The sequence below is a fragment of the Harmonia axyridis genome, chromosome 4 (assembly GCF_914767665.1).
Source record: "Harmonia axyridis chromosome 4, icHarAxyr1.1, whole genome shotgun sequence".
Classification (NCBI taxonomy): Eukaryota; Metazoa; Arthropoda; class Insecta; order Coleoptera; family Coccinellidae; genus Harmonia; species Harmonia axyridis.
Window position 1 is genome coordinate 26,218,446 of NC_059504.1, and position 12,350 is coordinate 26,230,795.

General features: G+C 32.6%; 1 protein-coding gene across 3 annotated transcripts in view; it reads right to left on the bottom strand.

Moving 5' to 3' along the window:
- Positions 1-269: 269 nt before the first annotated feature.
- Positions 270-12,350, bottom strand: part of LOC123677946 (dedicator of cytokinesis protein 9) — an 81,454-nt gene continuing 69,373 nt past the window's right edge. For all 3 annotated transcript variants that reach the window (XM_045614683.1, XM_045614684.1, XM_045614685.1), the window contains exons 16-21: positions 8,932-9,140; positions 8,642-8,879; positions 8,275-8,588; positions 8,009-8,219; positions 2,595-2,886; positions 270-2,535 (exon numbers count right to left, since the gene is read on the bottom strand). In XM_045614683.1, coding sequence (XP_045470639.1) covers positions 2,301-2,535; positions 2,595-2,886; positions 8,009-8,219; positions 8,275-8,588; positions 8,642-8,879; positions 8,932-9,140 — 1,499 coding nt within the window. In that variant the 3' untranslated portion in view covers positions 270-2,300. The remainder of the gene's footprint in view (positions 2,536-2,594; positions 2,887-8,008; positions 8,220-8,274; positions 8,589-8,641; positions 8,880-8,931; positions 9,141-12,350) is intronic.

Consider the following 12,350-nt stretch of genomic DNA (forward strand, 5'->3'; position numbering starts at 1 on the left):
ATTTTGAATTATTATTCAAATAATTTGCACTGATGTCAATAATCATAAGCCTGAAGAAGGAAATAGAATTCCCAAAACTAGGGAGTGTTCCTGGTGACTGAAAATCCTCCACATTATTAAAGTATCGATAAGAACCATGGATATTACATTTTTTTACTCCCGTTGAATTTGAGGTATTTCGCGTTTTTGTTGATGGAAGAAAAGGAAGTAAGCCAATCAATCTGCTTGTAATAAAATAATTTTGACATGTAACATTTTTATTTTCACAGCCCACTCAACAAACATTTATTTCAACAATAATGCTTATCTTTCCAACTAACAGTAAAAAATAAACAATTTAAATCACATAGCAATAAAGAGGAATGAAAAAATTAACTCAGTTGAAATAATGAACAAATAAAATGAAAGAGGTTCCAAGCCACTGGAATGCAAGCAATAAAACCTTCATTCTGATTTGAATAAGCTAAAAATATAAATTTCTATTGTCTTGTTACACAATAATAATATCTGTATATTGTTATATATTATTATTGTGGTTAGAACTATTTAGAGGGGCACTACAGCGATTTCGAAAACAGTTTGAGATACAGGTTGGCTTAAATTACAAAAAAGTTGTGTTATTTAGGGATACGTGTGTTGGTGTTAAACAGATCCAATATATCTCCAATGGTTCCTGAAATATCTCGATAAAACTGAAAATCAAGATTTTCTTTTTTCTGTATAACTAACTCATTTGTTTCTGGAAACTTCATGAAATTCGGTTTATAGTCGTTATCCAATATAGAGATTCTAATAGTGTCGTCAGATTTTTTCGGTTCACCATTATTTCAGAAACGTGATAGTCAATTTTTTTTTTATGTTTTCCTCATGAAGTTATAAATAAAAAAAATTACGAATTCAACAATGTATCAGACTCTAAAAATATCGAATCTAGGTACGCAAATTTGAAGAGTTGTTATGTGAAATCAGTACTTGACTATCGCGTCTCTGAAAAAATGGAAAACAGAACAAATCTGAAGACACCTATAGTATCTCTATATTGGATGATGGCTATAAACCAAATTTCGAAGTTATCTCTAGAAACAAATGAGTTATACAGAAAGAAGAAAATCTCGATTTTCAGTTTTTTCGAGATATCTCGGGAACCAATGGAGATATTTCGGATCTGTTCACACCAACACACTCATCCTTAATTAACGCAACTTTTTCGTAATTTAAGCCATCCTGTCTTTCTAACGGTTTTCGATATGCCTGTAGTGGCCCTCTAAATAACTTCAACCCTGTATAGTAATATCAAATCATTAAAATGAAATATAAAAATCGTTTTTTCACAAAATGTCAAATAGTTTCTAATAATGTAGCAGTATAGCTTATTTAGGAAGTAGATGTAGACAGAGATATACATTTATAATTACACAACAGATTGTTCCACAGAACGTTAACCATAACCCTTTTTCAGTTATTCTGAAATGACTGAAGGGACTGACAGTTCAAATCGGATGTTATTCATAATATTCAATTCGCATAGAAAGACAGTAATATGAAAGTATTGGGACATGCAAATTCACCTCAAGTGTTTCTTCTTTAGGGAAACGGTCCTATATTAATGGCAAATGTTAAATTGATGGATTTATATAAAAGTAGAAATATAATATCAAATACTAACTTCTAACAATGTTTTTTATGACTGCTATTCAAGGGTGATGTTTATCGACACATACTATTGACCCAATAGTTCGGTATACGTTTAACAATAATAAAATTCGAACATATGTAATACATAAAATGGCATAATTCAACTAACTGAAAACTAATTTAGGATATAGATATCCAAAAACATAAAATGGCATCTGAATTTTCAAATGAATATATTCATAGATAAAAGATACATTTTCACAAAATAGTTGAGTTTTCAAACCTACCTAATCCTTATTAAAATTATATCTTGAATGCTTCACATGAACATCATTGTGAAGAGTTGGATTTCAGAGGTTATGTTTTAAAATAATTTCTTTCAATAATGGGAGGGATAACATATACATAAAGGGACATTTTTGAAGATTAATTTTTTTTGCAGTATGCAGTACAATTATATAATATTTTGTACTCTAACTTTAATATGCAGACATTCTTTGGTTGGATTTTGATCAGATTTAAAGGAAGAGGACAATTTTTTATTTCAATGAAATAATTTAAAAATCTCAATTCGATCAAATGATAATCAATATGTTGCAAACAGAATACCTTCCATACTTATGGCAAGAAATTTCCAATCGTTTTTCAACTTTCGTACACCTGTCTTATGCTGTACTAGAATTTTGAGAGGCGCCACTTATAGCACTAAAAAGTGCCATACTGTTCCTCTTAAAACTTCCTGTGTCATCGTGAGGCCATAAGGGTTCTTTAAAAAGCTCCGAAAGTGAGGAACATAATTGTTTGTAATTATCCTGTAAGAGTTCTTGGTAGGTATGCTGCTCTGCTGTGATGAGTTTACTGTTGATCTGCAGTGCTGAGTAGCAAATTTTTAGGAATTCTCTGAATAAAAAGAGATAAATGATAAAAAATATTACTTCAACAGAATGAAAAAATCGTACCGATAGACATCCTTAAGTTCTTCCACCTTATCTTCTGGATACAAGGACGAAGAATTTGTACTTAGAAATACTGAGGCATAAGCCAATGGTCCAGCGTTAACTTGAACACAGACACTGCCCTGCAAACGTAACTGCAGTTTTTTGGCATCGGTTGGCCCTGTGAACACCACTTCTTCAAGTTCTGCCACTCTGGTTTGCATCTCATCTATTGCTACTTCTATAGGACTGAGTTCAATATATCTCTTCGTATTTGCACGTATCCTCTTTTTAACATAAGGAAAGGAATATTCAGCTGAAAAAATTGATCATTAGCACCATCAGAGCACTTCAAACTAAAAAACAAAAATGTGATAACTATTGAATTAGATCTACTCAAGTTGAAATAGTGGCCAACTGGACCTGACTTGGTGCTTATTCTAAGACATAGTATGGTATCACCGGGTTCCTTTACCAATACTCTTCAGGTGTCGCAGAATTTCATGTATATTTAACATTTTTTGCAAAAAATACTTAAAGCAATAATGGTAGTAACTGCCAATAAACAAAAAATGGCCAAATGACCTAAGTTCCTCCAGCCGTTTAATTTATATATAGGGTGATTCACCACGGTGGCCTACAAGAGGTTTATGGAAAACTAATCATAATTTTGTGCTGAAAATTTGAGACAATGATCTTTCTCACTAAAATATTTTCAGATCTCTACAAATTCCAGTTATACGGGAAACCACTACTTCCTTATTTCAAATGGCATACCCTGTATATTGTTACATCATTAGATAGCATTTTTTATGACAATTTCAGCAATAAAATAATAAAAACTCAATAGTTCATGAGTTAATGGGATTCTTATGAAAAATTTTTTCCCGAAAAAACATTTTTCATTTTCGATTTTGAAAATACGTAGTATTATAGGACTTTTTGCAGTATGGATCAAGAATGTACAGGGTGTTTATAAGAAGATCATGAACTTGGACGATTCAAATTCATCAACACTCAAGATTTTCAAATTAGAACCTATATTTTTTTATTATTTCAGTCGATTCAACGTACAATAATAGTGGGAGTAACTTAAGCAAACCCTATACCTAAATGAGTATTTAAAGCGTTATCGAGGAAGAACTTTAAATGAGGAAAAACCGCAATTCCTAACTGTATGGAGTAGTCTGTGACTTTCTGTGAAATCACAGAAAGAAACTAGAATTCGATATTTTGGTAACTAAATTTTACATTTCATGAATTATAACTAATTTTTCGTTTGGATTGTTGAGAAATCCATAAACCAATATAATTTTCAATTACGAATAATTCAAATTTGGTTATCGAAATATCGAATTTTAGTTTCTTTCTATGTTTTCCGGAAGTCACAGACTACTCCACACAGTCAGAAATTGCGGTTTTTCCTCATTTAAAGTTCTTCCTCGATAACTCTTAAATTATTCGTTTTAGGTATAGGGTTCGCTTAAGTAACTCCCACTATTTTTGTACGTTGAATCGACTGAAATAATAAAAAATATAGGTTCTAATTTGAAAATCTCGAGTTTTGATGAATTTGAATCGTCCAAATTCATGATCTTCTTATAAACACCCTGTACATTCTTGATCCATACTGCAAACAGTCTTATAATACTATATATTTGCAGAATCGAAAAAGATAAAGGTTTTTTTCGAAAAAAATTTTTTCTGCAGAAATATAACAAAAAATGCGAGTCCTCGTCGCCACCATTTTTTCCTATATCTTGGATAAAACCAAGGTATAGCATATTTCTGAAACTGTCATCAAAAAAGCTATCTGATGATGCAATAATATATTGGGTGTACCATTTGAAATAAGTAGAGATCTGAAAGTGAAAAAGATCATTGTCGCAAACCCCAACACATTATGGTCAAACTTCCCTAAAGGGGGTAAGTAATCCAAGGACGAAACCAAACTATTATCGTTAAAGATATAATGTAAAGCAAAGATGGAATCTGATTATGATGAAATCTAGTGGGTTGAGTAACAAATTGTAGAGATGATAGTTATTCATCATATCAATAAATCTGCTTGAAGGCGAACTATTGATTGGAGGGCCTGTAAGGGGCCACTTGATGTCACTCATGTTGAAATCACCAGCAATAAATATATTATTTCTTGCATTGGATTTTTCTTTGCCGAGAAAGGAGCCAGGTGTGTGTACAAGACTGTCCATTTCTCAAATTGAATTACATGGAGAGCTCGCCTTTTATATATTATATTGTGATATTTTTCACCTTTAGCCAACCGCTTTTTGAGCTCTTCATGAGTTCGGTTGAGTTTTTTCACTTGCTCGAGTGATTTGACATCAGAAATATGCTAACACTTCCGGGTAGCATTACCTAAAAATCAATCTTCTATTTCTCAGCACTTTAAGGGGTGTATGAAAATTTCTGAAGCAGATATTAACAGGACGACGGTCATCATCAGCTTTACCGATTCTAGTAACAGAAACAACAGTATCAAAGGAGGAATTATCGATAGCATTCAAGATTCTTTTAAACACCTCAACGTCATCAGCATCATTGCCTTCAGGGATGTTCTTAACTATGATATTGTGGGATTTCTTAAGCTTTTCCAAGATTTCTCTCGAGAATGAACAGCATCAGAACCACCTGAAGCAACCCAACTCACAGAGTTACTCGCAGTGACAACCATATTGCCAATTTCCCCAAATTTTGACCTTAGGGATGAGATTTCGAACATATCAGAATTATTAGTAGTGCGCAAATTTGTTATATTCCGCTGGCAATTAGAAATGACGGAATCATGTTCACACACTAAACTGGAGTTTCTCTTGAGCTTTTCGGAATATTTCTTTATCTGTTCACATAGGTCAGTTTTCTCTTTCCTTTGCAAATATGATAATTTTACACTTAGATGGATTGAGAACCAGGTAATGACTCAGAGCACATCGCTTCACAATGGAAACATAACTACTAATATGTTGGGAAGCCAAGTGGATTTTATCCGGCAAAAAACCTGAACTGGGTATCATCAGCATAGCTCTCAGGATCTGAAAACTGAAGGGAGCAGAACAAATCAATGCTGCAAATGATGAGAGGTAGAGAGCCCAAAATATAACCCTGCGTCACCCCGCAATATGGCCCTAACGCGCGAAGAAACCCCGTCCACCCTTACCTCTTGACTTCTGTTAGAGAGAAATAATGATTCGACAAGAGAGACACCCAAGCACTTTTAAATCCATAATATTTGATTTTCGAGAGAATTAAACGATGATTTAAGGTATCAAATGCCTTCGAGAAGTCAAGAAGAAGGAGAATCATAATATCGTCACAATCGAGAGCTCTGAAGATATCGTCCGTCACAGATGCCAAAGCCATTATGGTGGTATACAATCGTCTGAATCCATGCTGAACGGAAAAAAAACAGCTTGTTTTGCTCAAAAAATCATTAAATCTGGTCGAATAGCACCCTTCCAAGGGTTTTAGAGAACAAAGGAAGAATTCTTATAACTCTCAAATCAGACACTCCAGTAGGATTATGAACTTTCGGAAAAGGGGGCCAACCGCATACTTCCAGGAAGCTGGAAAAACATTAGTTAGAATGCATCAGCTCTTCACGATATATCTAGTAGGTTTTAAAAGAGATATTGAGATTATTCTTTTGCAGTATCTATGTTGAATTTTGAGAAATTGAAGAAGTTGACTAATATCTTTGTCTTTGATACATGTCTCCACATTTGATATTACCACTGAGTATGGCTGCTGAGTTTCTCTTTTGGCATTTGTTATTTTCTGTGCATTTGTTTCCTTGTAGCTGAAAATTTTCTTCTCATTTTTCAGCTCAGTGAGAGCTTGCTCCAATGTAGATTTATTATTGTTTGATTTGAGGATGAAAACTATTTTTCTGTGATAATTATTTCTCGGGACCAAAGAAATTTCGTATTCCAAATAGTTGATATTTGGATTCAATCCTGAAATAAATTTTCATATTCCATCTTTTTTAACTTGTTCATCTTAGAAGAGAAGTTTCTGTTCATTGTTTTCATTGTTTGTTAAATATTTTTTGTTATATTGGCCAATGATGTTAGTCCATTATGTTCCTTATCAGTTTTCATTCAATCAAACGGTTCTTTTTGTCATTGTTCTCCTGCCGAGTCTGATCTGATCTTTGTCGCAGACAATGTCGAACTGGCAATAATATTTTATATATTATTTTAGGGGCCATTATAAGAATTATTTCATTAAAAGTTCAACCGAGGTCCTTCAGCCCGATATGAAAATATTTTTATTCATTTTCGTAAACACATCTGATCTTTGTCGCAGACAATGTCGAACTGACAATAATATTTTATATATTATTTTAGGGGCCATTATAAGAATTATTTTATTGAAAGTTCATCAAGATGAACTTTCAATAGGACTTAACTTAGGATTGAATTCAAGAATTCAATCCTAAGTTGTACAACTTTTCAGATATAACGTTACTGGTTATGGTTGGTATCCCACCTCAGCCCCCTAATGTGTATACAATAAACACCAATGTTTTCTGCAAAAGCTTGTTAATCCTTCCGTAAAATCTTAATTCGATTCTATATAACCTATTTTCAGATATGACACACAGGTTATGGATGATCTACCCTCTTGGCTCCCTTGAGGGACAAGTGGATAAGGTAAACACCATTGTTTTCTGCTATGTCGTTTTGAGGTTTCTTCAAAATCTGTATTGATTGTACCAATTTTTTACATCATCAATCAGGTAAATCTAGATCAGGTAGGTCTAAATAAATTAGCAAAAAAAAAATGGGTCAGTCATTAAAGAAAAAAAATATAACGTAGCTCTGTAAGAATGAATGACGTCATAAGTAAAATTTTTATGTCATAAGGTGGTTTATTAAAAACTGAAATTCCGAGAGTTTTTTATATCTACATATACTTAACACTTTACTCAATAAGTACCGGGCTTGTCGCACAGATAGCACCAAGGTTCAAAAGATGCTAAGTATTGATAAAACACGGTTTTTTGATAGGAAAAAAACACTGTGCAAGCAAGGCAATGGCTTAGTACTATTCCATTCCATCAAAAAACAGTGTTCAAGCAAGGTAATCCTTGTTATTCAGACTCTGCTCCTGCGATAATAACAGTTAAAATGTAATCCAGGGAAAAATATGGCTCTAATGAAGTGATTGCTAGGGTTGAACCCTACTTCGAAAGCAAAGAAGAATCTTTCTTTAAAAAAGGTATTGAAAAGTTAGAGGAGCCTTGGAGTACATGTATCACTCTTGAAGGTAATTCTTGACAAATAAAGTTGAATTTTTAAGACGAATTATTGAGTGAAGTGTTATTACTTTCTTACTTCTAATATGGTTTCCAATTCGTGAATCAAGATGAATCACTATAATGAACAATAAAATAAATGTTTTTGCTTCAAACCCACTTTCTAATATTGTCCTTCTTTTCCACTGCTCTTCGGGAGTTCCTCTTGCTTTGCCATCTTTTGTGAATGGTGTCTCAAACATAAAACAATTGATGTCATGGTTTTGTTCAAATTCAGTCTGTCGTTCTTCTAATTGCTCTTTTTCAAAGTATGGTGTGACATGTGTTACTTGAATATATGCCAGTTTTGGATCCAACTCATCTTGATTTACCTGTAACATATAGTTGAATAATATTTCATTGACGTTCAAGTATAAGAAATCTTACTGGTGCAGAGTCCTGTATCATTTTTACGTTTTCAGTACCAAATTTATCAGAAAACTGTTTCTGCAGACGTTCTGAAATTTCACTCAAAGAAGTTACTTTGGGTTCTTTGTATATAAATTCCTTGGCACTATCTTCTTCAAAGAAAGCTTGACCGAAAAATACGACTCTGTAATACCTTCCTAGTAATCGTTTACAAGACCTATTGGTCTCTATTATTTTCTCATAATTCTGGGCAAGATTTGAATGAGCATTCTTCAACTGTTCGTAGTTTCTTCGCTTCTCATACATAGGCAATATTAGTTTGTAAAGTTCCCCTGAAACTCTAATAGTTAATTGATTCGGTAGCTTGAATGTTTAGGCAACTTACCCATGATTTCGTATCTCTCTGCCTTGTTGATGAATTCTACACATGCTTCTAATTGCTCTAATAATATAAACTCAGTATATTGAATATCTTGAACACCTGAGTCTAATTTTAAGCCTTTTTCATCTTTAGAGATGTTGCTTGATATTTTGTTAAATGCTTCAGCACCCCACGTTTGTACCTTTTTCAGTTTTAAGTACTCTGCCATCAATGCTGTAATGTGTAACTGACAACATGCTGCCTAAAAAAAAAGAAGTTCAAAAGAGTCAAATTTTCATGTTAAATTAAGTAACCTCTGAGAAGTTGCCATCTCTAACATGATTTTTTATCATGTTATCCAACCAAGTGTGTCTTAATTCAGGAGTGGAAGCATATGAATTGGCCAAACTGTGTTGTAAGTCAACAAGCATTTCTGGATCATGATGTAAATCCTTCATTTGCACTGTAGCCATCAGGACAGTTCTTATACGTTTAGTCAAATCTTTAACTTCACCTGGAAATCCTAAAGAAAGCCAACCATTAATTTCAGCAGTAGAGTGGAACTGATTAATAATTCAATGGAAGTAACCGGAAACCAGAGGAAGTCTGAATAATAAATTATCTTGTTTACTGTTTTGAGGTTGTTATCAGAGTAAGAATGACTAAAGTTTCAGCAGAAATTACATTTGGATAATTGTTAATTACTACTTAGAATTCATGTTTTGAAATTAATTGCATTGAAAATAGTGCATTAAAAAAACATTAATTTTTCAAGTCATCGGTAACTTCTAATAGAAATCAAATATTTGGTGATATGTAATAAATTGAAAAATAGAATTTCTATAGTTTTTCATCAATCTTACTTTATGTATGCTTCATACATAAAGTAAGAGTTCATACACCAACTTGTGAATTTGTAAAACATCTTGAGGAAATTTGAAAATAAATTAATATTATCATTAATTTAATTCACTTTTAAATAAAATTGAAGATTTTTAATCAGAAATAAGGTGCACTTACTCTATTGTTAAAAGTGAAGTTAATACTTTAGGACCAGTTTCGTAAATGAAAGTAAAGTCTAGTTTTCCGTGAGAAGTCTCTTTTACAAATGAAATATGAAACGTGTTTCATAAACCAATTTTGAGGTCAAAAAAAGCTTTGAAAAGCCCTTAATCATAAAGTCCCAATAGTGGCCCTTTACTGCAAGAAAAGATATCCTTACGCATGCTCTATCACTACAAAACATAACCTCATTCTTTTAATATGTTGTGCAATTTTCGATATTCGTGTTTCCACAGTATCACAGATAACAGAGTATGGGAACTGTACAGTAGTTACACTTCGAGGATTTTTTGTCCATTTGTCGGACACGCGCATTCCTCCTAGCGCAGCTTAGAGAAATTGAACCATATCATATAAATCGTCGATTTGCACGTGAACCTAACCTTGTCAAGTAAATTACTCATTTTACCTTGTTTTGTTAGCAAGTAAACATTCGTTTGTTAATTTTGAATTTCCAAGATTTCAATTACTTATTGATTTATTCAAAATGGTGAATCAATGCAGCGTGTATAATTGTCGAAACTACACTATTAATTCACAAAACAAGATTTCTATTGATTATATCGATATATTTGTGTGATAAAACAAGATTTCTACTGATATATTTTTAAGGTATATGTATAAACGAAGAATATATTCTCTCTTCTCATAATATGTTTTTCTTTAATTGTTTTCAAAAATTCTCTGACAAGTTCAATTTTAGTAAGAAAACTAGGAGTAAACATGAGTGACAAAAACAACTAAGTTATTTGGCTAAGTCAATATTTATAACTGACTTCTAAAAAAGGAAAAGATTTTCAATTCAACTGATTTTTTTTGCTTTTTGTCCTCATACCTTCGACATATCTAAACCGATTTCGGAACTGTTTTTGATAGGTATCAGCTAAGGTTAACCAAATTACAATAATTACCTCCGATATTCAGTTCTACTTCAGGTATTATTGTATGACACCGACCCTAAAGCCTTAATTGTACGTAATAACATGTTAATTTCCAGTACTTTCTTCATGAGAATATTTCTAAATCGGTTCTGCTTTTTTGTTGAAAAGTCTTTATGGGGAATTGGTATTTATAATATGGAATTATTATAGGAATGGAATTACTTGAAAAGAATTCATCAAATATTAGTTGCAAGCCAAACGTTCATAATAAAAGTTTCATTGATTTATTGAAAAGTATTTAAGAAGAAAAAATATACAATGTGTATGAGATAATTATGAAATACGTCCTTATTTATAGTGTCACTATAATGAATATACTAACCATTGATACATGAAATTTAAAAATACCGAAAAAATGACTTCCGAAGCCACTCTCCTTATTGAAAATCTTAAGAAATCTACGAAAATTCAAATATACTTTTGAATTTCCGCTCAAATGAATGAAGATCCTAATGGCTTCCCTCCTGCGCTGGGAGGAATGCGCGAATTCTTGATTGGAACAAAATTTAAGTTCATTTTAACGAGAGTGTTACTACTGTATAGTTCCTAGTTCCTATACTGTGGTGTTTCGTTATAGTGTGTATTACCTTAGTTTAAAAAATGGATAGTAAGCCCACCGCCATTTTACGGCAAGGAATTTTTGATCCGGGGTCGCTACTGTAATCTGACTATTGAATATCCAAAGTGGAGAAAACCCAATACCTATAGATGGCTCAGAAATAATACGAGATTCGTTGTGGTTGACAATTTTAATGATTATTAAGTTACCACTTGTTATGGGTATGAAACTATAGTTATTGAAAATTTGATATACAAGATATTCGTATTTATTGATCAAAATATTTTTCAGGTTATCCTTAATGAAGATCCTATCTTTACATTACGTAACGCAAGTGGACCAAATTCAGTGGAAAATAGCTTCAAAATGAAGCAGTGGTAGATAAATTAATTTTTATATAGCACTCCTAATACATCCCGGATATTCTGGGCTTGATGTACCATATAGATTCATCTATTACCGGAAGATAACAATTTTAACAAATTTCAAGTTTAAACGCTTAGTATAATGGCTGGTTTATGCACCATTTCTACGAACTAAGAAGTTAGGACTAAGACTAAACCTGAGAACTGAAGGCTAACAAATCAATGAGGGCGTTTATGCATTTTATCTAAGGGCTAAGAACTATCATTAGCACTAGAAAGTTGATCAACTTTTAACTAAGAACATAGTATAAGGAAAGGTAAGACAGAGTGTAGTGCTTTATTCGTTTTTGTTAAGTGACTTTATACACCACAGTGACGACAACACCATCCACCATTAAAGTTCGGCGGGAAAAATAGATTAAAAAAAAAATGTTTTTTGAACATTACGCACAGGTAGTTAATTATAAAACCTCTGAACTCACTATGCTTATTTATGTTGAATAATAGTTATTTATGCAACAAGTGCAAAAAGTGAATGTTTATTGCACTCGACGTAAAATTGTCCGACGAGGCCGTTAGGCCGAGTTGAACAACACGTCGAGTGCAATAAACAATTTTTGCACGAGTTGCATACAACATTTTTTCTACGTTCATGCAAAAAGCAAAAAATGATTTATTGAGGTGCGGCACTAGGTGTAGGAAAATGAAAAGCGCAACTTGAATACTTTATTATTAATATCGATTTGCATTGAAACAGGAACTAATACGTTACGAACAATTTAACTCAAACTTTATTTTTACCCTCA